General features: G+C 37.1%; 3 protein-coding genes across 3 annotated transcripts in view; 2 read left to right on the top strand and 1 right to left on the bottom strand.

The window, feature by feature from the left end:
- Positions 1-27,595, top strand: part of LOC127638274 (BOLA class I histocompatibility antigen, alpha chain BL3-7-like) — a 184,106-nt gene that overhangs the window by 87,725 nt on the left and 68,786 nt on the right. The gene's annotated exons all lie outside the window — the stretch shown is intronic.
- wu:fa25f02 (uncharacterized protein C11orf24) lies at positions 352-14,087 on the bottom strand. Its single transcript, XM_052119732.1, has 5 exons — positions 13,967-14,087; positions 13,349-13,393; positions 9,216-9,410; positions 4,577-4,708; positions 352-2,154 (listed from the first exon to the last, which is right to left on the bottom strand). Exons 3-5 carry the CDS (start codon positions 9,379-9,381, stop codon positions 1,355-1,357), a joined length of 1,098 nt encoding a protein of 365 aa, XP_051975692.1. The 5' UTR covers positions 9,382-9,410; positions 13,349-13,393; positions 13,967-14,087; the 3' UTR covers positions 352-1,354.
- Positions 18,697-27,392, top strand: LOC127638275 (AP-3 complex subunit sigma-2-like). Its single transcript, XM_052119738.1, has 6 exons — positions 18,697-18,866; positions 19,289-19,380; positions 19,921-20,032; positions 20,362-20,433; positions 23,372-23,479; positions 26,089-27,392. The coding sequence occupies exons 1-6, from the start codon at positions 18,798-18,800 to the stop codon at positions 26,212-26,214; spliced, it is 579 nt and encodes a 192-aa protein (XP_051975698.1). The 5' UTR covers positions 18,697-18,797; the 3' UTR covers positions 26,215-27,392.

The following is a 27,595-nucleotide window of genomic DNA, read 5'->3' as shown; positions in this document are numbered from 1 at the left end:
GGCATATGAAGACCTTTTGTTCTTTTTATTTTGCACTGATAAAAAGTTTCATAGGAATGTTCCAGGTTCAATGCAAGTTAAGCTCAATCAACAGCATTTCTGGTAAATGTTGATTAACACAAATTATTGGTTGAAACATGAGGGTGAGTAAATGATGGCTATTTTAATTTTTGAATAAACTAATCCTGTAATAAATAAACATGCAATGGATGGATGACACATTCACATTCTGTGGAAATCTGATTTTGCGTGGGTCTGGTCATTGATCACGGTTAAGTATTGTACATATCTGGTAGAGGCAGCCTCCTTACAAGCAATAAAAAAAAAAGAAACATTGGTATAATTTCTTGCAAAGTATGTTTTTATTATTTGTATACATCTTTATTTTTTATACAGTGCATCTATTAAGACTTACAAAAACAATTTGGCACATATCAAACTATCATACCCCCTTCCCTTCCTTTGATCTCAAACACTAATATCATAATCTTTTCTTTGTTCCTGACACTAAATACACATTGGCTGGGTTATTCCCTTAGCTTGACAGTCATCGCCTTCTGTGCCACAATTCCTGGTTTGGCAAATATTCTCAATCTTCACACAAAACAATACAAAGGCATTAATTCATTAACAATTCTTCAAATGTTCCTGAACTGTTCTGACAAACATAAAGGCAATAATTGCAGCCAAACTCATTAGCTGCAGATGAAACACTGAACATAACATTAGACCAAGACAAAGGTTTCCAAATATTGCACTATGAATCCCTCGTAATGACATTTGTTGAACGAAGGATATGGGCTAGGTTTATACTAAGGCTTTAGTCCCACGTGCCAAGAAATTACATGGAAGCTTAATCTGCATAGAAATAAAAGATACCAATATGTCACACCATTGTACTCAAATTTTTTATTTGAGCACCAGCTTGAGTTCAATAATGAGGTGGTACAGGGCTTTTAAAGCGTTTGAAATTTGAGAGAGTGCTACTAATTTTCAGCATTACAATGGGCATTAGTCAAGGTATCCCCATAATTAATTTACCAAAACTGAAAAGGAGGCTGTGACAGATAGATACAGTCAGTTCAATGGTTTGTATTGTTGTGTAACTTGGTGTCCAACATTCAACCAACGCAACACTGAAAATACACCATCGGGTGAACATGAGTTGTGAAAATTATATGTCCAACAGTACAAACCATTATATGGACTGTACATATGTCCCATAGAGCCTCAATTTCATTTGTGTCAAATTAAATATGGTGTCTACCCTGACTAAAGTCTGTGGGCCTCAAACCAAAAGGTGCTACAAAATCCTGAAAACAAAAAATATTTGATAATGAAACAAACCACCTCGTCAGACCCCTGAATCGGAGTACATTCCATTGATGAGATAGTCTACCTGAGTGTAGTCTTTTCGCCTGTAACTATCATATTTTTGTTTGAGAAACAGTGCGACCGTGACCACAAATAAAATGACGCCGAAAAGTAGAACAGCCAGCAGAGAGCTGGTGTTAAACAGGTGACTGGTCAGAAGGTCTCCAGCCACTTCTACTATGGCTTTGTCAGTTCTATCTTGGTCCCCTTTGGGAATGTCCTTAGGCAGTGTGGATGCCACTACTGTGGGGCTCGTTGAGGTTGTTGGCGTGGCTGGCAATGGCTTATCTTCTGAGGATGTTGGAACAGGAGGCAGTTGGGGTAGTTTTGTGGAAGTGGCAGATGGAGGTATTGTAGGCACTAATGGTGAGACGCTGGCGGATGTTTTGGTCCCTGATGGTAAAGGAAGCTGTTTTGGAGTTTGTGCAACTGTTGGAGTAGTGGTTATGTTAGATGTTATAGAGGGTTTAGTTGTTGTTGTGGGTGGTTTTGTTGTCGTGGAGGTTTTTGTTGCGTTTGTAGTTGTTGTGGCTGTTCTTGTTGGAATGGTAGCAGGTATGGCGAATGCTGGAGAATCTGCTGGTTCAGTAAAAGCTTGGTCTGATGCGGTTGTCTGCAATTTGATGGTCACAATAGTAGTTGACTGGTTTTGTATACTAGGCAGATTTGTGAGTGCGGAAGTGCTGGAGGCCGAGATGTTAGCTGTAGGTGTTGATTGTTCTGTGGTATTAGTAAAAGAGCCATTTAGAGAAGGCTGATTACTGTCTACATAGACGAACTCTGCAAAAGAAAGTGCATGGAGTTAAATGGTGACATCTGGCTTACATTTTGGGAAAAAATATTGCAGATCCTTCTCATACAATTTATTAATAATGTATAAAAGCTGGATGAGTCAATCGTAACATGAAAAGAACAAAATTGCTGCAGTTGCACACAAGCAGTACGTTTAAAGGTGCTTTAAAAAGTTTTATTTTGCAAAATCAGTCGAACATACCTAGATAATGCTATTTTAGCTCAGCTGTGTCCAGCATGTACACGTTAAGGTCGAAACATACTCTACACAAGTATGCAAACGTTAATGCATTTAATGCTACGTAAGCACGATATTCGCAAAATGTGACAGAATGCAATTTATAACACAACGCAAAAATGTAATTGCATTCTCAATGTTGCCGCAAGGGGCGCTATAGAGGACATTTATGTACACTGTTCACATCTACAGTGAGTTTTCTATTTCAAGTCAACTTCTGTAATGGCAGAGCATCAGTTTGAAAATATATTGCGTGAGTAATTAAGGTATGGTCAATATATTTATAGCAACATACCTGAATAATAACACAAAGTTTAATGGCACAGAAATTTTAAGGAAAATATGTTGCCCTCTTGAGTACTGAGGTTCAAAAACTAAGGTCAGAATGTTCAACCAGACGCGCATTGGCAATGCGTCGACAAAGCGCACACATCAGTGTAAGCGTGCTTGAGTAAAGTATGTTTCTGGCCTTAATCGGACCACAATTGGCCTTGACGTAGTGCGCATGCATGCTCCGAAAGACATGCATCACTGAAACTTCCTCAGTCAACGTCATTCCTTCAAATATTCAGTTGCGCATTATGGCATGTATACTTGGACAGACAGATGAAGAATGTAGCAATTAACAATTACAACTGCACGTTAACATACGAAGTGAAAAACAACAAATTCTAGTTTAAACAAACCACAGTAATGTAAAGAAAGCGCGGGATTGTGGGGACTGAGCACAATTTTAATCATTACTGCATTTTTCACTTTCAAAATACGTGGAATTCCCTTTATCGCATGCAGCAGCTTGTGCGAGCAGTTGGGAAGTGCATATTGACTGAACTTTAGATTTTATATATATATATAAATGGGTAAAAACCTGTTAACTAGACAGGCGAATGGTGTTGTACCATGTCTCTATAAGCATGCGATGTGATAAAACTATTGCTCCTCTTTATAATCAACAAAGCTGTCTTCATCGCAAGTGCGCAAAGTTGGAAATATCTAAATTTGTCTCGTGACATCGTGGCGCTTCCTCATAATACAGCAAGCAAGGCAGCAATTGCAAAAACGCTTTGTGTAATAATACCATCTGTAGAGTGAAGAGAAATGCATAAAACAGACTTATGCATCCATTACATCTCATCTTTCTAGAGCTCCATGTAATGCATGTATCCAAGGTATTTTCTCTGCCATGTGAATTAGTCATTATATAACAATATACATAATAATATTAATACTATAACATTAATACATTATACACAATTAAAACATATTACCTATCTTTAATATACATATCTGTTTTGAATATACAACATAAGTGATTTTGCAGCAATGTATTCTGTAAATATTAAACAGCCATATTTAAATGGAACAGGTGACAATGGTCTTGTACTCTCAAAGAGATGATTTACCCAAAAATAAAAATGTGTGAACAGTTAACTACATCAGTTAACATGAAAACTTTTATATAATTTATTAATCTTGGCTAATGTGAATTCCAACATACAGTATATTAATGCATTTCATGCATTAAAATATAAAGTTGTATATGTTAAAATTATTTCGTGCACTATGAACTAACAATGAACAATTGTATTTTTTTTTAAGTAACTAACATTAAGACTGATAAATGTTGTAAAATATTGTTCATTGTTAATTCAGGATAGCTAGTGAATTACATAATGTTAATGAACTTTATTGTAAAGTGTTACCAAAACTTCAGTCATCATTACTCGCCTTTATGTTGTTCCAAACAAGTCTGACTTTCTATCTTCCGTGGAACTCAAAAGATGATGTTAGGGAGAATGTTAGTTTCAGTCTCAATACACTTTTATTAAAAAAAAAAAGATTCAGTGTCTTTGAATAGTGACAGTGACTAAAGTTCTGCCAAAAATCTAATTTTGTGTTCCTCAGAAGAGAGGAATTCATACAGGCTTGAGGTTGAGTAATGATTTACCTTCTTTCTGCACGGTGTTCTTAATGGATCTTAGGTGTAATGAAGGCATTTACTTGTTTTTCTTTCTTACGTACTTTCTTTTGTTGTTGTCTTCTCTGACAAGTTAATGATCAATTTACGTGTCCGAAGCACAAGCACAAGACAATGCTTAATGTCGAGCCCTGAAACGTATGTAAAACACACAAAAAATATATAGAGGAAAGCTACTGAAGCCATGTTCACACCTTGATTTGTAAGTAGTTCCTGTATTATTGTGATATTTTCACAAGAGGAGTTCTGGGCAATAGGCAGACAACTAAACAGAAAACATCTTCCTTCATGAAGGAGGGCTTTTGTACAGGATTCATCAGGAGGACCTGAAAATTAAGAAAAAACAAAAAGTCACACGTACTAAAATACACTTGTTTTTGAAGCATTGGAAGTCATCAAAATTATTATATTAGTTGGGTGTCACCAAAAATACAAAGGTTCATTACTTTCATGTCTTTTGTCAAGAGTAAGTGGAGGCAAATGCCCATGAACCATTTTTGCTTATGGCTCTAAATCTGCTCGACTGTTTTGAATATCCAGCACTAAAACTCCCAATGCATAAATAATCAAATTGTAAAAGCCTGACAATAAGTGCTACTTAACTCCAAATTCAAGAGGGCAAATAACTCAAACTATTTAATCAAGTTCGTAAAGACTGTTTTCAAACTGTTAAGGCCGAATATATTTTACAGTCCATCTCTAAAAAGCGAAATAAAACCAACAGTGCAATCTGCGACTCAACAGCCACGCTTGTTTTCATTGGGCCAGAGATGATCCCCGAATGCTCATTACTCGGATGTTGAATTGCATATCCTGCGCTCTCTCTTCCTCGGGAACGAACCGCGTCTGGAAAGAAAAACAGGCCTCGCCGTACCTTTCTTTGATCCTTTCCCAGCAACCATGTGTGAGTTAGGTACAGCACACCTCAACCTCCACATCCGTCTCCACTCTCTCCATTTTTCCATATTCCCACTTCCCCTGATTACTTAACCAGATGGCTTCAGCACAGCAGGACCCATAACGGGACACGGGGCCGGTGTGTTTGCGCTGGCACTGCAGAATTCTCCAAAACATCCCCTTTCCTCTTTTTAGGATTGAGCTAGTCAGCAATCATGCAGTTATTCGGCATTTAAAAGCTCCAGGTGGATAAATAAACATCCTTTTTGAAGTGAAAAATGCTTGTTGAATCAACTCTTGATCAATGATGACTAACAAATTCGAAAGGCCAGCTACATAGGCTTGCATGCATTTTTTTCTTGTTAAATATTTCTCCAGCTGTTTGAAGCCATTCGGGAGAGAGTTAAAAAGGCATTTGATGCAAAGGCAAAGATGCAAACATACAAGATGTTCATAACAGGTTTAATACGTAGAGAATATTGATAAACTAATATATATCGGCCAGGCCGATTAATCAGCCGGTATTTGGCCATTTTGAGATGATTCATGATGTGTTTGCTTGGCCAATTAACACCAGTGTTAAAAAAGATGCAGTGAAAGTGAATAGCATCGGAGACTAACATACTGCCTAACATCTCCTTTTGTGTTCCAGGGAAGGTATAAAGTCATATGGGTGTGGAACAACATGAGAGTGAGTAAATGGTGACAATTTAAATTTTTGGGTGAATTGTCCCACAGATGTTGGAGGCGGCAAACGGAGGCCGGTGTGAAACCAGAGCGTCTGGCCTAATTTCTGCCCCCTTTTGCGGTCACCACAGGTCGTCCTATAGTATGTTTGGGCTTTGACGTGTCAAAAACACACCGTTCCCCGCACTGGAATGTGGAATGCTTATGTATTTATAGCACCCCCGTCATTCCAAACATTTCAGAGATCCAGATGGCGGTGGCGATTCTGACCTTGCTTCGATCTCCATTCAGTTAATGCAACAGCGCCGTGAGCCACAGAGAAACTCAATACCGACAGTGTATGTGCGTGCGTGTGTGTGTCTCATTGGGTGGGGGCTGGTGGATTGCGGATGAGAAGAGGCAGGGCCAACCACTCTATCCAAAAACACAAAGCCAATGTGGCCCGGGGTCATTTATGCTGTCTGCGTGTTTACAGAGGTGGTGAGATAGTCAAGTGCAACGTGTGTGGCCAAAGCAAGAGGGGAAAAAAGAAAGTGATTTAATTAAAAAAAAAGAGCAAGTCTTGACGAAGACTGGAGAAGGGAACGGCCTGCTTAAGCAGAGCCTGGCTCGTAAGCAGAACAGCCAGGCCCAAGACTCCCTTTCATCTTAAATGCGAAACACATGGCCCCCTTTGAAAGCGCACGTCCTTCAAGTTAAAGACGTGATCTATAAAAGACAAAACAAAACATATGGCTTTACTTGTTTGAAATAATATGTTATTCCGCAGGTACCCTGTTTTATCTCTGAAGGTAGTAGAAAGATTGCATTTCATTGTCAAGCCCTCTTAGACAAAAAAAATTAAATAAAATTGAGATTGCAATGCTGGTTTAACCTTTGCAAACAGAGCAATGGAATCCAACAAATCTGTCCATTTAACAATTTTTGTCTTGCTAATAGCATGATTGTTGGTGCCAGACAGGTTGGTGCTGTTTTGGCGGCACAAGGGGGACCTATGCAGGTGGTTTTAATGTTGTGACTGATCGGGGTGTGTGTGTGTGTATATAATATATATATATATAAAATAAATAAATAAAAACTTACAATGGAAGTGAATGGGGCCAGTCTAAAAACATTCAAATACAAACGGTTTCAAAAGTATAGCCACAAGATATAAACATACACTCACCTAAAGGATTATTAGGAACACCATACTAATACTGTGTTTGACCCCCTTTCGCCTTCAGAACTGCCTTAATTCTACGTGGCATTGATTCAACAAGGTGCTGAAAGCATTCTTTAGAAATGTTGGCCCATATTGATAGGATAGCATCTTGCAGTTGATGGAGATTTGTGGGATGCACATCCAGGGCACGAAGCTCCCGTTCCACCACATCCCAAAGATGCTCTACTGGGTTGAGATCTGGTGACTGTGGGGGCCATTTTAGTACAGTGAACTCATTGTCATGTTCAAGAAACCAATTTGAAATGATTCGAGCTTTGTGACATGGTGCATTATCCTGCTGGAAGTAGCCATCAGAGGATGGGTACATGGTGGCTATAAAGGGATGGACATGGTCAGAAACAATGCTCAGGTAGGCCGTGGCATTTAAACGATGCCCAATTGGCACTAAGGGGCCTAAAGTGTGCCAAGAAAACATCCCCCACACCATTACACCACCACCACCAGCCTGCACAGTGGTAACAAGGCATGATGGATCCATGTTCTCATTCTGTTTATGCCAAATTCTGACTCTACCATCTGAATGTCTCAACAGAAATCGAGACTCATCAGACCAGGCAACATTTTTCCAGTCTTCAACTGTCCAATTTTGGTGAGCTCTTGCAAATTGTAGCCTCTTTTTCTTATTTGTAGTGGAGATGAGTGGTACCCGGTGGGGTCTTCTGCTGTTGTAGCCCATCCGAATCAAGGTTGTGCGTGTTGTGGCTTCACAAATGCATTGCTGCATACCTCGGTTGTAACGGGTGGTTATTTCAGGCAAAGTTGCTCTTCTATCAGCTTGAATCAGTCGGCCCATTCTCCTCTGACCTCTAGCATCAACAAGGCATTTTCGCCCACAGGACTGCCGCATACTGGATGTTTTTCCCTTTTCACACCATTCTTTGTAAACCCTAGAAATGGTTGTGCGTGAAAATCCCAGTAACTGAGCAGATTGTGAAATACTCAGACCGGCCGTCTGGCACCAACAACCATGCCACGCTCAAAATTGCTTAAATCACCTTTCTTTCCCATTCTGACATTCAGTTTGGAGTTCAGGAGATTGTCTTGACCAGGATTGACAATGCATTGAAGCAACTGCCATGTGATTGGTTGATTAGATAATTGCATTAATGAGAAATTGAACAGGTGTTCCTAATAATCCTTTAGGTGAGTGTACATGTTAAGACTATTTTAGTTTAATTAAATCACTTACTAACCTTATCTGATAGTACAACTTCATTGTCATGACAACGAAACTCGGTTTTTGATATAATTCTACACAGAAAAGATTAGTAAACGATTTTATCACACTAAAATCATGTTAACATGTGTAATGTTAACGTATTATGGCTATACTTTTGAAAGTTTGTATTTGAATGTTTTTAGACTGGCCCCATTCACTTGCATTGTAAGTGCCTTAATGCAACCATGACTATGGAGGGATGTCAAAATATTTTTTGGTGGAAATCAACATAATGACCAAATGCTGTTAATTGAGCATAACATGTATTGAACCCTGGAATATTCCTTTAAGGTAGCATTGTTCTATTTAAAAAAAATAAAAAGAAGATATTCCACAGGTGCGGCGATTGATCTCTGAAGTTGGCATACCGATACTTAATTTTTAAGTCCTTAAAGAGAAAAAAACGAAATGTTTGAGATTGCATGGCCAGTTTAACCTTTGGAAATAAAGGAATTTAATCAAAAAAATATGTCCATTTAAGTTTTTTTTGTCTGCAATGCATCTTTGTTTGATTTACACAAGCAGCTTTCACCAGTAGATGAGACAACGGAATATAGTGGTGGCTTTATCATGTCACATTTCTGAACCAAGTTTTTTTTTATGAAGTTGTATGCCATGACCCTTTTAACTTACATTTATCCTCACATGCCTTTAGCAAATATAAAAAATTTGCTTCTAAATATGTGATGAAAACAAGAAACATAATATATAGTCAGAAATATGATATTTTCATGAGTAAATAATTGTTTTACTATTTAAGCAATCTACTAAAGGGTATTTTGAAATACATTAGAGATAGACATACACAATTTCACATCACATTCCCCTGGGTCTTCCACAGTTATATTAGCCACTATCCTGAGGCTGTTCTCCAAATGGGCAGATACACAGGGAAGCACGTGGAACCCCAGGATGGGCAGCAGGATCAGGATGGTGTGGACTGTCATGATCACATGAGTGGCTGCTCTCATAATGTGAGAGAGGGTCACATCACCAACATCTGTGGGATAAGTCAATAAATGATAAAACTGTAATGTAATTCGCAAACAAACATGTAACATTCAAATCAGAAAGACGCAAGTCAGATTGAATTCAAGACTGACTCAAGTACGCCATCTAGTACAAATTCCAAGACACTACAAGGAAAGTGAGAGTTTGTCTGGGATGCCTGTATTATAACAAGTACAATAGTATTAAATTGAGAATTACAATACAATTAAACAAAAAATAATCATGTAATAATAATCAATAAATAAACAAATAACATGTTGGCCTAACCTAAAGTTAACTTTACATTTAGTTTCATTTAAGACACTCTTATTACACAAGGCCTAACCTGTTCTAGAAAAGTGGTTTTTCAAACTTTTTTGTCCCAAGGAACACCTTTGTAAACATGAAGTTTCCAAGGAACACCATTTTTTTGTCCTCAAAATACAATGATGCATACATCCTCATAAATGCTAAATAAATGGTATTAAACCCTATTTGCTGCCTCAAACCCAAATCAAAAATGGCCTTGAAACCATGTTTTAGCAATATAAAAACTGATTTTATTGTTAATGAAATAATTTAAATGATGAAATTATGCTTTGGCAACAATACAGCATGTTTCATAAAGTTTAATTAACAGCACTATGCTAAGGCCAACATGGCAACTTTTGGTTAAAAATGTTTTTATTTACATTAAAACTGTTATTTAAATAGCATTTTCAAGGTCTGGCCATAAATTCCTTCTTAAGATCTGGCTGAAGAACAAATATGACCTTAAATCCTTATCTAACAAATAGGTTTTGATTAGCTTTACTTTGAAAATAAAACATACAAAGTAGGGTTATTGTTTATGAGAACTGAGAAAGAATATTTAGATCTGCCAAAGTCTGCATCTTTGTTAATATTAAGAGAACAATGGCAATCTAATGTAGAATGCTCTTTTTACACAAAATATATGCAGCCTAAAACTGAATAAAAAAAAAGAAAAAAAAAAGAATAGCATTATGTCTGTTTATCCATTTTTACTATCTTCCCATTCAATGAGGGCAAAATTTGCCTTCCTTATCCTGCACACAGGAGCCAGATAATTGTGCAGATAATAATCAATAGAAATGGTGAACAAACTGATTTGACGATTTTCAGGATTGAGAACGATTTAGAAATAAACACTGCCAGGATTTATGCATAGGCAAGTTCAATGACAATTCACAAAATCTTTTTACGAGCACTACAGAACAGAATGGGGAATAAATGCACATTTTCCAATGTATTTTCTTTGAAAGTTTGGTTTTCATCATCGTTTTGCCTCTTGTGAAAAAGGTTTTGCATGAGCATACATCACTTCTGCAACAGCTTTTTTAAGTCTATAGTTTTGACTGCAACAAGCGGGTAAACAATTTGCATAAATACATTTGAGTGAATAAGACACAATATAATGTGCTCAACCAAAAGTTGCTGGTTCATATTTTGGAGAAGAGTGTAACTGAACAATGTCCAGACAAGCTTAAACATTCAAGCACCGATGCTGTTGCACGCGTTAAGTGTTGTTAAACTCACCGCTGAGTTTTGCGCAGAGAGCTTTCGGATGTTTACCCAGCTTTTATCAAAATCATTTGGAAGGTCAGATATAAGTGATTGGCGGGCCTAATCAAATCACTGACTTAAATTGAATAAAGACATAACATCGTAGCGGGAGACTGAGAAGTGGTGCTACACAAGAAAAACTGCTGGTACTCTGTAGACAAAATTAGAGAAGTACAGATACTGCGTACCGCGCCCTACATCAAGCACCGACAATGAAACATTCTGGTAGTGGATAAGCGTCACCCGCCCATCTAAAGTCCAAGGCGATGTAGCTGTCATGGTATTGTCTGTTGATTTTTTTTTCTGATTTTCTCCCCAATTTGGAATGCACAATTCCCGATGCGCTCCAAGTCCTTGTGGTGGCGTAGTAACTCGCCTCAATCCGGGTGGTGCAGGACGAATCCCAGTTGCCTCCGTGTCTAACACCGTCAATACATGCATCTTATCACATGGCTTGTTGAGCGCGTTATCGTGGATCCATGCACAACTCACCACCCGCCCCATCAAGAGCGAGAACAACATTATACCGACCACAAGGAGGTTACCCCATGACACACTACCCTCCCTAGCAACCAGGCCAATTTGGTTGCTTAGGAGACCTGGCTGGAGTCACTCAGCACGACCTGGATTCAAACTTGCGACTCCAGGGGTGGTAGATTATTTTTGATATTTTTACTTTTGGTTCACTCTTGAGTGAAGTTGAAGAGGATGTTTCAGGGTTGTTTCTTTTTCCTGCTGTTTGACGTAGATACCCATCCATGCTGCAGGACTTATTAGCAAAGCCTAGTTAACTTATTCGCCAGCTGCAACAAATACGGTTTACTTGAATAGTGCGGGGTAAGCAATGTCAGGTTGCCATGGGAGCAAGGAGAGCACGAGAGGAAGGAAGTTACAGCTTTTTCGTTTTAGGCCAAGGATCTTCAACAGAGGGACCGCGAATCTTACGGCGTCCACGGTGGTACAGCAGGGGGTCTACAAATTATTGTTTGACCCAACATTGGCAGTCGGAATAATCACTCAAACGAAAATTTTTAATCTTAGTTCATATAGTTATGAACTGATTGGAATGCTAAACATTATTAAAGTGCGACAAAACTGAGCTAATCGGAAGAAGTGCGCAAACCGCACAAACAATTTGCGTGTCCACTGCTCAAAGAACCACACACATTAGGTTCTGCAGCGCTGCTGTGGAGGGTCGCGCAAGTTAATGCGTCTGCTTTGCGTTGGTCACGCTGTGCGGTTGCGCAGATGCCAACCTACAGTTTCTTTTATTATTAGTTGCTTTTTTCTTTCAGAATAAAGCCTGCTGTAAATAAATAGTTACCGCTGAGATTATCAAGTTGGTATACACAGTCCTTAACGTTCTACACACCCACACACGACGGTGACTCTCAATTCAACAATTGATTTGAGGGTGCACTCAGTCATTGTTTTAGTAATTGCAAAGTTTTACTCCCAATGAAATTGATTTTTAAAATATATGTATAAAATTGATCACTCATATGAGATGAAGACTCCATATTAGTATCCTTATAAAAGTTGTTAAATTCTGCATGAACAGGGTCTATCTGTCCGGCTGTGGCTCTATCTGTCCGGCTGGCTGTGGCTGTGTGTCTATCTATCCGGCTGGCTGTGTGTCTATCTGTCGGTTTTGAACGGTTTAGGTTTTGAAGGGAAATTAAAAATGTCAATTCATGTCAAAAAATGTTGCAGACCACTGCTGCACATTATTTAATGATTATTTCAATAGCTTTGCAAAATATACATCATAAAGTATGTACATACAACAATACGGTAGCCTACAATACATGATTTATAGGCATAAAACCCAACACTCAATTTTATACAGTATGAAACAGGGGTCCACTGTTTTAGGCTATTTAGGCAGTTAGATTAGGAGTACTTTTAAAATCTGTGGAAAAAAATCTAATAATAATAATAAATAATAACAACTAATATATATATATACACACAAATAAAACAGTTCTACACATATTTAATGGAATAATTGAAAAAGATCATTTAAATTGTAAGGACAAATTCCATGGCACACCAATGTGCCGCAGCACACTATTTGAGAACCACTGTTCTAGTGGCAAAATTCATACGGTGTTAGATTGAAGTGTTCATACTGCACCTGATTTGTTGCTGTTATTCAGACATTGTTGAGAATAAGGAAGTTACCAAAGTCAATAAATAGGCTTTGTGTGCACTGTGCAGCACTTAAAAGGCCCTGCCACAACCCTTTGAACACTTGGTTACTGCCAACACTGCAAACAGCATTCAAATGGCTCACAAAACCCGTTCCAGGATGTAGTAACCATATGACTTAAATCTAGGTTTGAACAAAGGAATGAAACTCACACAAAGGTGAAGCAGATTATTCACGGATGATCCTTCCTGAGAGAACTGAAGTAAAACACAGTAAAACAATAAATAAGTGAGCATTGCTTTACGAAGAATGCAAAGTTAAAACCAATGCAAAAGAAACTTGTGCAAATAATTATTGCATTTATTTCTGCTAAATATATCAGAAATGTGTATTTAAGCCACAAATGATGCTGATTGTCATTTTCACTAAATTTATGATTGCAACATTCTGTTGTATGCTGTTACAAATCACAGCAACCCCAAAAATATAACATAATCAAACCAAGCTCCTACAACTTATATATTTTATGATGAAAACTAACTCAATTAGGCTACTAAAAGCCATTATTAAGGTTTATAGGTCAGTTATGAGGCGTGTGGCCACAACAAACAGGCACATTGTTTGTTGTTTACAATGAAACACGTGCTCTCTAAAAACCCACTTTTAATTGTAGCTATTTTTCTTCCCTTAACAGCAACATATCTTTACATCCAAAAGCTGAAAAAAAAAAATGTATTACACCTTATTATTTACTACAAGAAGATTAAAACACAAAGAGGTTTCTGTTATTACGTGAATCTTGAATATGATATTCAAATGGATGTACTTACCAACAGTTAAAAGAAAATATTTCATATTTGAATTCGTGATGTTTATGTAAAAAGCAGCTTGCAGCCACACAAGACACAAGGGTGATGTGGGAGGAGGTGTACCAGCACTTCGGGGTCAAGGAACGCTGATTTCGGATAGGATGTCAAAATAAAAGTCATCAGTTTTTAAAGGCGCGCTCAATAAGTTTATGTTCACGCTGTCTTGGACTTACACTGACACCTAGGGACATGAATCCAACTTCGGTCAAACGCACTAGTTTTCAGTTAAAGCTGAAGTATGTAACCTTTTCATTGTTAAAATAATTCCTTCTTTCTCAGCTTAAAGGAATGTTCGGGGTTCAAAAGAAGTGAAGTTCAATTGACAGCATTTGTGGCATATTGATTACCACAAAACTTTTATTTAGACTCGTCTCTCCCGTTCTTATAAAAAAAAGAGCAAATATCGAGGTTACAGTGTGACACTTACAATTGAAGTAATTGGGACAATTAAAGTAAATGTGGCCAATTTTTGGTAGGTTTAAAACCAGAAATGTGGAGCTTATACTTTTGTAAAAGCACTCATTCTTCTGTTAAAACTCATTATTTGAGCTGTAAAGTTGTTTAAATTGTCTTCATTTTAGGATTTTAGGTTTTGTTGACATTACATCGTCATGGCAATGAAGTTGTAAAATTGGCTATGACTTTACACAGAAAATGTTAGTAAGAAATGTTATCACACAAAAATCATGTTACAGTTTTTTTCAATTGTTTAAGCACAATTTGGAAAACAGGGCCCGGTTTGTCAAAACACTACACACAATTAGCACAACCCTACACCAAAGTAGCACAACACTTCAGATCATTTGCAAAATGGAACACTTTTGTCAAAACTATACACTACTTCATAAAAAGAATATTTTGTGACCATACGAAACACACACATTTCATATGACTTCAATCTTTTTGAACCAGTTACACACTGCTGTTGCTAACCTAAAACACTTTTAGCAAGTCTAATTGTCAGTGATTAGAGTACTGTAAATGAAGTACAACTATACAAATACTGCACAAGACCAATGCTACAGACTGAGGAAAATATCATTTATTTCTCTCCATATACCCAAATCAGTCAACATGGAGAATCACAACAAAACATGTCCCAGTTTTCATGCTACTACAGTAGTGTGCATAACACTATTAGCTCAAACAACAGACAAACGTAAAATACTGTATCCAGTACAGGTTACAATTACAGTAAATAACAACAACAACAAACAAAAAATAATCTGAAAAAACTGACAATATTGTACACAGTACTACAGTAAACATACTATACATTATCTCTTCGCCTAGCTGGATCTGGCCAGAGAATTTCATCAACATCACAAGCAATATAGTCACAAGCATTATCGTCATTAGCAAGACAACGCGGGAAGAACCGTCTTGAATGTCGAATCCATCCTTGCACAGCTGCGGCGTCGACTTGGTCACAGGCGTCCTCCATGGCCTGAATGAGGGGTACCTGAGCCTGGGGCTGGAGATCGTAAACCTTCCACCGCCATGCAGAGAAAAACTCTTCTATAGGGTTTAGAAACGGAGAGTATGGTGGAAGGTATAGTACGGTCAACTGTGGATGGTGTTGAAACCAGTTCTGGACCAAAGCGGAGCGGTGGAATGACACATTGTCCCAGATGACCGTGTATTGCATCTGGTGCATTTCATTACCTGCTGTGACGATGTGGTGCAATCGGTCCAAAAATGCGAGAATGTGAGGTGTGTTGTAAGGGCCCATTTTGGCATGACGGAGGACAACCCCATGCTGTGAAATGGCAGCGCAAAGGGTGATGTTACCCCCACGTTGCCCTGGGACATTGATTATAGCCCTGTGGCCAATGATATTTCTGCCTCTCCTTGCTTTTGGGAGGTTGAACCCTGCCTCATCAATATATATGAATTCATGCAGGATTTCCTCAGCATCCATTTGCAAAACTCTCTGAAATACAGTGAAAGACAAGATTGTGTAGTTCAGGATAGGTGTAGTATACAGTCATTGTAAAAAAGTCATGTGTGCAGTATGCAACATCACAGTGCTAAAGTGAACAATACAAACCTCCACATACTCATGCCGCAGCCGTTTGACCCTTTCTGAATTCCGCTCAAAAGGCACTCGATAAAGTTGTTTCATTTCAACCTGATGTCTTTTCAGGATGCGTGCCAGTGTTGACAGAGAGACCTGATGGACATTATTGAAAATGGCATGGTCACCGATAATGTTGGCTTGTAGTTCTCTGAGCCTGATAGCATTATTGGCCAAAACCATGTTTATTATAGCGCTCTCTTGTTCTTGCGTGAATATGGGCCCCCTTCCTCCTTGACGTTCCCGACCCTCAATCCTATGTAGAGAATAATACATGTAACTTACTGTACAATGTCACAGGAAGGGGTATCAGAAGTGCTGATATGGTGCATAAAATAAGCGGCTGATTACTGTAACTGTAGACAGATCTTTTACCTGTTTTCCTGTCGAAAAGTCCTTATGACAGATGCCACTGTATATCTGCTAAGATTTGGCTGAACTCTCAGTCCAGCCTCCCTGAGCGTCAATCTGTGGTTCACAACATGGTCCACTAGTGTTGCACGAATGTCATTTGATAAGTTTGGTCCTCTTCTTCTTTGTGAACGTTCTCCTCCTGCTTCAGGTCTGCCTCTGCCTCTGCCTCTGCCTCCGCCTCCGCCTCCGCCTCCGTGTGTAATGTTTTGCAAATAGTGTGAAGCTGACAATGTGCTTACAGTTGTGCAAATCTAGCCTTGTGTTTTGCTCCTTGAGTGTAAGGTTTTGCTAATTGTGGGAAAAGTTACATTTTAGTGTGTAAGCAATCGTAAAAAACTGTAACATGCATATTGTTTACATCTTCTGGCTATACTTTTGAAACAGTGAGTCTTTTAACACCCAAAACATTGGCCCCCATTCACTTCCATTGTAAGTGCCTTACTGTAACCCATTTTTTTTAAAGAAAAGGAGGGACGCGCCAAAATAAATTTTTGTGGGTAATCAACATTATGCTACATATGCTGTCGATTGAGCTTAACCTGCATTGAACCCAGAAAATTCCTTCAATATACATAGACAACTTAAGCCATTTATAGGTAAATTTTCTTGACAACTGTAAACACTGTTGCTGCATCTGAATATTTTTACCAAAAAAAGTTTACCAGCAAAGAAGTGCATCCTTAATCAAATACAGTACATACTGTGACATTATGTGGTTTCGGATGCAGGTGTGTCTCTGTGGCGCTATAGAAATTCCTGTGTTTGTTTCGAGGGACTAGCTTAGACCAGCCCCAACAACGTTACTCAACCAATGGCATGAGTTAAGGGCAGGACTATCTGATTGTTTGAACAACTGCAGACGAGGGGAGTATTTGGAAGCTGTATCGAAAACATTGTTTATTTTTGCCGTGTCATTCGGCGGCGCTAGTGTCGCAGAAATTACACTTCAGCTTTAAAGATGCCATTGTAGAAATCACTATACAAAATCAGTCATTAATATAATCCACAGGTGAATGTGTCCAAAAGCTGGGCAGTTACTGAGACTAATGCTGCATTCCATTCAACTCGGAAAGTCGGATTTTCCTACTTCCTACTAGGAAAAGTGCAATAGAACTCCACTTGAAGTCGGAGTTCCAACTTGGAACGTCATGCAGAAATTGTAATCTCCGATTTCACCGAGATGCAGGTGTGTGACATCACACAAACATGTGGACACCCAGGGAGATATACAAAATAAGTGATACACATTCACTTTTATTAAATAATATCGATAAGTCAAAGTTTTTACATTACATGATATTAAAGCTTGTTAAATGTTAGAAGAGACAGCTGTTCAAAGCATGGTAAGTTATACTATCTTTTGATAATCGTACACCTGTTGCACGAAAGAGACATCTCTGGTGACAGTCAAACACCTGCTAAGCTAACGGGAGCATTAGGCTACAGATTTGTTTCTTTAAAAGCCATCTTCCGAGCATCTGGCAATGGAATGCAATTATGGTCTGAGATCGGAGATATTAAGTAGGAATATCCCACATCTGACTTGAATGGAACGTAGCATAAGCTAGTAGTAATCGGCTGGTGATCTTAACATGGCAGCTCCCATGAGGGGACCCCCTCCATGTAGAATAAAACAGCTATTATAGGGTTACTGATATGACTTGAGTCATAAAATAGGAAACAATTACTGAGTGTACCTTTAACATTTAAACTCATAAATTCGCCAACCATTAAAATCCCTTTGAGCCTACTGGCCACATTAGAGGAAATTAATTAAAGCAGAACACATTAAATCCTTAGACAATACAATTATTGTTATTTAAACTATAATACATAAATTTTCAGAATGCATGTGTCTCAAGACGCGTCAACGTATGTTTTAGGACGTTTTTCAGAATATTTTTATCAAAGTTTAAAAAAGCCATGATTATTTAAAAATAATTTTCATAGACAAACTTCAAAGAGGAGAGATAGGCACAATGCAACTTATACAGTTTAATGAATGTGTAATTTGACATTCGATATATATATATATATATATATATATATATATATATATATATATATATATATATATATATATATATATATATATATATATATATAGCATATACTACTGAGAGTATTTAAAATGTTTCTAGTCTTAGAGTTTTACGTTCTTTGCGGACTTTTATTATGAAAACCTTGCGTCACATGACCGGGAAGTACATGGTGTCGATAATTTTTGTTGATAAGAGAAAATCAACCACTTACATTCAACTGACAACGTAACATTTTGCTAAAAAACAAAACAAAACAAGGATGATCAAGGCTATTCTAATTTTTAACAACCATGGGAAACCAAGACTCATCCGATTCTACCAATATTTTGTAAGATCAGCTCATAAAAACACAATGACATGGTTTTTACCAGCTGTTATCTCTGCTATTGGGTCGCTGTCACCGGATTATTTCTTGTTGTAATTTAATTGAGTTTTGCCGACACACAATTTTAGCTTCAGACTTTGTTCAAATTGTGTCATTTAATTTTTAATGAACAGAAAGTGATCATTATGTTTGTATCGGATTATATTCCTAAAACCAGAATAAAGTATCTTTATTTTGCTTGAATTATGATTTAATGCGCGTTACTTGTATATTCCTGTTTCATATACTCCTAATAATAATTTTTAAATTATTTTTTCTATGGTGTATTGCTGTTTTTTTATTTGACCCGCTGTTCTTTATCTGTATAATTAAGTTATATAATAAGTAAAAATCCATATACATTAACAATACATATTGTCTTACAGGCTGAAGACATGCAGCAGCAAATCATTAGAGAGACTTTTCATCTGGTGTCCAAAAGAGATGATAATGTCTGCAATTTTCTGGAGGGGGGAAGGTGACGTAGTTTTTGCACACACACACACACACACACACACACACACACACACACACACACACACATGTTGTGTTTCCATGTTTTATGGGGACTTTCCATAGACATAATGGTTTTTATACTGTACAAACTTTATATTCTATCCCCTAAACCTAACCCAACCCCTAAACCTAAACCTCACAGAAAACTTTCTGCATTTTTACATTTTCAAAAAACATAATTTAGTATGATTTATAAGCTGTTTTCCTCATGGGGACCGACAAAATGTCCCCACAAGGTCAAAAATTTCGGGTTTTACTATCCTTATGGGGACATTTGGTCCCCACAAAGTGATAAATACACGCTCACACACACACACACACACACACACACACACACACACACACACACACACACACACACACACACAGCATATATATATATATATATATATATATATATATATATATATATATATATATATATATATATATATATATATATATATATATGTTTATTATTATTATTTAGAGTTATTTACTGTAGTTTTCTTTCTATTTTTAGCTTAATCGGTGGCTCGGACTACAAGCTAATCTACAGACACTATGCCACTTTGTACTTTGTGTTTTGTGTGGACTCATCAGAGAGTGAGTTGGGAATTCTAGACCTCATTCAGGTAAAGTTACTGCAGTTTTCATGCTGCAGTACTACCCTACAGCCACACGAGGGTATTTAACGTCTGTCATATTGCAGCTTATTTGAATGCTACTCTGTCTCAATATTTTTAGAGCTGAATTTGGCCACAAAACTTCTAAAAATCAGAAACATTCTGAAACATTCTCTACCATACGTATGAATACTGCACAGTTAATAAAATATATTTTAAATGCAGTGCATAGTTGATTTAGTTTTGTGTAAGCTGAAGACTTGGGAAGTGTTCTGGAGTGGGAAGTGTTCTGGAAATCTCATGTTTTATTAACTTTTATGTGTAATTTGCTACCGCAGGTATTTGTGGAAACCCTGGACAAATGCTTTGAGAATGTGTGTGAGCTGGACTTAATCTTTCACATGGATAAGGTCAGGTTCACCCGATAACTGATTTACAAAATGCATTTTCTTTGTTTTTGGACTTCTAAACGGACATTATTTACCATGACTTTTTCAGGCGTTGTTGTTATTTCACAATGGCTCATATGAAACTTTACATCATTAATGAAAAGTTTCTCATTATGTTGTTAAATTCACACGGCGGTAAATAATAAGGGGGGTGGAGGCTGACTAATAGTGTGGTTTCGCACCAGCCAGCAAGCAAGAGATGGGTCAATATTCAGTATATTCAGCCATAGCTTAAGGATAAACAGACTTTGACAAACATGGACAATATGGAGTAGAATGAAATGAGATGACAGTTTAAGTTCTTCATCGTTCTTTTAGTAATTTCCTTTGCAGTCTATAATTATGCAGTGACCTCAAAAAGTATTTGGACACTTAAGCCACACTAAAAAAGTGTTTGAAATCATTGTATTATATAAAAAAATATCCAACCAAATGCCATTTATTTTAAATATAGATAGTACAAGTATATTTTTCAATCAAAACATTTCACAAAAACTAAATTTGTTTGATTTGAAATGATAAAACTATAATTAAAGACAAGAGAATTTGAAAAATAAGCCACACTTAAAAATGTAAAAATTACCACTTGGTTTGATAATGTATGTTTAAAACCTAACACATATACAAGGAATCAACATTTTACATTCAAACCCCTCCCTGACCCCAATGAACACCCCTGAGACACATGCATTCTGAAAATGTATGTATTATAGTTTAAATAACAATAATTGTATTGTCTAAGTATTTAATGTGTTCTCCTTTAATTTCCTCTAATGTGGCCAGTAGGCTCAAAGGGATTTTAATGGTTGGCGAATTTATGAGTTTAAATGTTAAAGATGCACTCAATAATTGTTTCCTATTTTAAAAATAAATTAATTGTAATTTTGAAATGTTTAATGATGACTCATGTGAGATGAAGACTCAAGTCATATCAGTAACCTTATAAAAGCTGTTTTATTCTACATGGAGGGGGTCCCCTCATGGGAGCTGCCATGTTAAGATCACCAGCCGATTACTACTAGCTTATGCTACGTTCCATTCAAGTCAGATGTGGGATATTCTTAATTAATATCTCCGATCTCAGACCATAATTGCATCCCATTACCAAATGCTCGGAAGATGGCTTTTAAGGAAACAAATCTGTAGCCTAATGCTCCCGTTAGCTTAGCAGGTGTTTGACTGTCACCAGAGATGTCTCCTTCGTGCAACAGGTGTACGATTACCATGCTTTGAACAGCTGTCTCTTCTAACATTTAACAAGCTTTAATATCATGTAATGTAAAACTTTGACTAATTTATCGATATTATTTAATAAAAGTGAATGTTTATCACTTATTTTGTATATCTCCCTGGGTGTCCACATGTTTGTGTGATGTCACACACCTGCATCTCGGTGAAATCGGAGATTACAATTTCTGCATGACGTTCCAAGTTGGAACTCCGACTTCAAGTGGAGTTCCATTGCACTTTTCCTAGTAGGAAGTAGGAAAATCCGACTTTCCGAGTTGAATGGAATACAGCATTAGTCTCAGTAACTGCCCAGCTTTTGGACACTTTCACCTGTGGATTATATTAATGACTGATTGTGTATAGTGATTTCTACAATGGCATCTTTAAAGCTGAAGTGTAATTTCTGCGACACTAGCGCCGCCGAATGACACGGCAAAAATAAACAATGTTTTCGAAACAGCTTTCCAAATACTCCCCTCGTCTGCAGTTGTTCAAACAATCAGATAGTCCTGCCCTTAACTCATGCCATTGGTTGAGTAACGTTGTTGGGGCTGGTCTAAGCTAGTCCCTCAAAACAAACACAGGAATTTCTATAGCGCCACAGAGACACACCTGCATCCGAAACCACATAATGTCACAGTATGTACTGTATTTGATTAAGGATGCACTTTTTGGCTGGTAAAATTATTTTTGGTAAAAATATTCAGATGCAGCAACAGTGTTTACAGTTGTCAAGAAAATGTACCTATAAATGGCTTAAGTTGTCTATGTATATTAAAGGAATTTTCCAGGTTCAATGCAGGTTAAGCTCAATCGACAGCATATGTAGCATAATGTTGATTACCCATATTTTGGCTGTATTTCTGTATTTTGGCTCGTCCCTCCTTTTCTTTAAATAACTGGGTTACAGTGAGACACTTACAATGGAAGTGAATGGGGCCAATATTTTGGGTGTTAAAAGACTCACTGTTTAGAGACAGATGCATACCCCTGTGGTCCCACATAATAACACACACACAACCCTGCATTCTGGATATGTGAAAAAAAATTTTCACTGTATATATATGCAAAAAATGTATGTATAATGTGTGACAATATATCAATTATTATTATAACCCCCCAAAAAAAAAAAATTATAAACATACATAATTAAACTAAACTACACTCTCCACATCCCCTCCCTGTGAGTCCCCCCAAAAAACTAAATAATTGTCCAATTTATTGACAAATAAGTCCCTAACACCAGCCTTCTACTTAACACTTCCTCAAATGCAGCCACCCTCCCCAATTCCACACAATGGCCCTTTTTTCATCAGTGCATAACATTCCATTTAGTATTTTATCTAATTAGTATTAATGTTTTATGAGTGGAACAAAATATTTGTAAGTGACAATACATGACTTAACGGTAACTGGACACAGTTGTTTTTGAATATTTCAGTCTCTTTTAGCCATATGTAACATGTTTGACAAAACGCACCAGTGTGTATGTTTAAGGATATGGTCGGCTCTCTGTATCACGCTCTGATTCCGACAGCTCAACTGTTAAGTCATAAATCGTGCATGTATTCTGTTCTTTACTCAGACAACAATATTAAGTGATTGTAGTATAAAAAAGGCAGAACTGAATTAGAAAAAAAGTTGCTTTAATATTTGTTGTTTATTTCAGGTCCATTACATTCTGCAGGAAGTTGTCATGGGAGGTATGGTGCTGGAAACGAACATGAATGAAATAGTTGCCCAAGTGGAGCTGCAGAACAGAATGGAGAAATCAGAGGTGAGTTCACATTTACAAAGAGCAATCGGGAGTCATTCCAGTTCAGCTGACACAAAGGCAAAAAAAAAACATTAGGTCACTTTTGACATTCAGTGTTGTGCAAGATGTAACCTCATACTAAAAAGCATGAAGGTTTTGTAAATGCTTTACCTATATATATATATATATATATATATATATATATATATAATCAGGTTAAATACTATTGTACACATTAACTTGTTCTTCAGCTAAATTTTTGGCATTGTTTTTGTGCATATTTTGCAAATTGGGACACTTTCTCAAAAGTAAACATTATGCATCTGTCTGGTTTAATTTTAATGTAATTTATTGCTTTCTTTTTCCTGCAAATATTTTTTTCTGTAGAGGTGACTTTAATCAATATGCCAGGTGATTTTAGATACTGGTGAAAGGTGTCTGTGCCTATATCAGTGGTTCTCAGTCAGTGTGTTTCAGATATTCTGTCTGGGCAATCAGTAATATTTGACCACACTAGACGCATTTGAAAGCATGACAAAAACTTTTTACAAGTTTAAAATGCGTTACCTATACAGTACAGTGCACATTGGTGACAATAAAGCGGCATCAGGCCGCCATTTTTGGTAAGACACAGGATGGAACGGGATGGTGGTTCAAAGTACTGTGACCTTAAAATCATAGATTTTCATCTGCCTTAACGTAATAGTTCACCCAAAAATGATAATTCTCTCATAATTTACCCTTATACCATCTCAAACTCGTATGACTTTCTTTCTTTTGCGGAACACAAAAAAATTGATTTTAATGGAGATATGATGTCTGTTTGTCCACACAATGCAAGTGAATGGTGGCCAAATTTTCAAGCTCTAAAAAGGACATGAAGGTAGTAATGCATAAGAATCCAGTGGTTTAATCCATGTCTTCTAAAGTCTTAGATTTTGGGTGAGAATGGACCATAATATATCTCATTTTTAATTATAAATCGGGACATCAGCAGTCTCCTTGGCGATCATGATTTCAAGTTCGATTACACTTCCTATCGCTTGACGCATGCGCAGATTGCTAGATTGCGCTAGGAAGTGTAATCAAGCTTGAAATTGTTTTACAACAACTACTTTGTAGTAAGTTAGATGTTTTGCTACCTGACCAAAGACCAATGGGCCGGGTTCATGCCAGTTTTTTTTATAAATAGCTTTGGGTTTGGGTTGAACATTAGGTTCAAGTTTGTAATTAATGAAAAAAATATTATTATTATTAAAAATATTTTATTTTTCAATTTTAAGGTATCTTGTTTTTGTGCACTTGCACACTTAAATCATGTGAGAATGTGTGTCTTGGTTGGAGAGGCAATAAAAAAAGAGTAAGCTTTTTAGAGTTCAAGTTAGGTTTAGTCTTACAGTTTGACTTGAATTAGCACTGGTCTGGTCAAGTTGGGTCACAGGGTGTCAGGGTTTCATTTGTGGGCCAGGTTCATGCATCAATTTAACTAAAATATCAGTGTGGTGTCTCATGAAAGCATTTAATTTTTGAGGTTGTAAAAATATCTTTTGGTTGAAAGTTATGTCAAAAATATATAATCACTTACAGAGCACTTTATTAGGAACACTATACTAATGCTGGTAGGGCATCCATTTGCTCTCAAAACATCCTCAGTTTTCTTGGCATGGATTCACAAGATGTTGGAAACATTCTTTTGAGATTCTGGTCCATGTTGACATGATTGCATCACCAATTTCTGCAGATTTGTCAGCTGCACAGTCATGCTGCACAAAACTCCCGTTCTACCACATCCCAAAGGTGTTCTATTGGATTCAGGTCTGAATTCAGATTTGGTGACTGGAAAAACTCGTTGACATGTTCATGAAACCAGTCTGAGATGACTTTTGATTTGTGTCATGGTGCATTATCATGTTGGAAGTAGCCATTAGAAGATGGGTAAATTGTGGCCATGAAGGGATACACATGGTCAGCAACAATACTCAAATAAGCTGTGGCATTCAAGTGATGATTGATTGGTATTAACAGGGCCAAAGTGTGCCAAGAAAACGTTTTCCACAACATTACACCACCACCACCACCAGCCTGGACTGTTGACATAGGGCAGGTTGGGTCCATGGATTCATGCTGTTGGCACCAAATTCTGATCTGTGAGCCTCAGTAGAAACCGGAGATTATCAGAACAGGCTACGTTTTTTCAGTCATAACTGTCCAGTTTTGGTGAGCCTGTGCCCACTGCTGCCTCAGCTTTCTGTTCTTGGCTGACAGAAGTAGAACCTGAAGTGGTCTTCTGCTGTTGTAGCCCATGCGCCTCAAGGTTCGACGTTTTGTGCATTCTGAGATGCTATTCTGCTCACTACAATTGTACAGAGTAGTTATCTGAGTTACTGTAGACTTTCTGTCCGCTCAAACCAGTCTGGCTATTCTTCATTGACCTCTCTCATCAACAAGGCATTTCCATCTGCTGAACTGTCCCACACTGGATGTTTGTTGTTTTTGGCACAATTCTGAGTAAACTAGTTGCAGAACAGTTTCAGAAAGATTCAACTTTTGGCTGTTTATTTAACAATCAGATCAGCTAGACTGTACTGATCATTGTAAATGTTTGTGTGTGTGTTTTATTTTTTTTTTAGGGTGGACTGTCTGCAGCACCAGCCCGAGCTGTCTCGGCAGTGAAAAACATGAACCTCCCTGAAATGCCACGTAACATCAATATCGGAGACATCAATATAAAAGTGTCCAGTCTTTCCCCGTTTTGAGGCTGCATGTTACAGTACATATCTTTACCCGTATGTTCTTTGTTGTTATTGGACATTGAGATTCATAGCTATAGATACCGTCTCCCAGATGCCATTTATGTACTCACGACTGTCCATAGACAACAGGACTTTTAACACCGGAGTACTGTTACATTTCATTGCAATTAAGCCCAAAGCACACTACTTGGTCCCATGACTTACAACATAAGCTTTCATTTTAAACTTTGGTTTATAGATAAACCATGCTTCAAGTTTTGATTGTAGAATTGTTTTGTATTTTGTCTATGATGTAGTAATGTTCCAACAAACATTAGTGTTGAGATTGCACTTTCTTGCTTCATAAACAGTGGTGCCACATATTTCCTAAACTTCTCCACCTTAACTTTAGTTTCAACACACACAAAATTGGACTTGCTGTATACGATACCTGTAACATCTCTAATCCAGAATATAAAAAAAGATATGTGCATTTGCACTGGTTAATTCCAAAAATAATATAGTTTTACCAGGGGCAAAGTCTGTTTCATGTGTAGCAGCTATGCATCAGCATATTTTTTAGAAATCATGGTTACGACCATTAACAACCTCACCATGAATTTGCAGTTAAAAATTCAGCATGATTGCATTTAAGAATGGTGCTCTTTAAAGGTATGGTCAACAAAAAATGAGTTCAAAAGATAACATTGTTATCGTATATCAAAAAACATAAATCATATCTAATAATCTCTGATTTCATGCAAAGCTATCTATAAAGATAGGCACCTATCAATGGTCAAGAGCCATCATAATTCCATCATGATGCTTTTCTTACTGACTGTGATGCTTTTTTTCTTTTGAGATGAAGAATGTTAAGTCGCAATTCTTTAATATCTTTTTCACAGAATTAAGAAGTTACTGCTGAGGTTCTGCTGACTTTGGATTAAGGGTTATTTAGATAAATATTGCACGATTGGACACAATATATTGACACAAAAATATTTATTGTTTGCTATCAATGAAAATGAAAATAAATTGGAGGATAAAAAGAAAACAATCAAAGTTTTTGGCCCTTTTTCAACATCCAAAAATTACAATTTTAAAATGAATTAAAGGTCATAATTATCGTTTTTTACATAACTGCTATTTTTTCTCTCTGTGTGTTTGTACTTCGTTTGACGTACTACCATTCATTTATGACACTGTAAATAAAATGTGATAATGCTGCTTTGAGATAATACAACAATAGCAAATGTTTTTATGGAGAATTGAATGACTTTGATGAACACTTTTATATGTAATGTATTTGTAGACTTTAGTTAATTTGATAAGGAAGAGGAAACAAAGACTGATAACTGTCAAAGCAATGTGTTTACTCCATTCAAAACACTGGGCATTTATAAAA

The sequence above is a fragment of the Xyrauchen texanus genome, chromosome 46, assembly GCF_025860055.1.
Source record: "Xyrauchen texanus isolate HMW12.3.18 chromosome 46, RBS_HiC_50CHRs, whole genome shotgun sequence".
In the NCBI taxonomy this organism is placed as follows: Eukaryota; Metazoa; Chordata; class Actinopteri; order Cypriniformes; family Catostomidae; genus Xyrauchen; species Xyrauchen texanus.
This window is presented reverse-complemented; position numbering and strand designations above follow the sequence as displayed.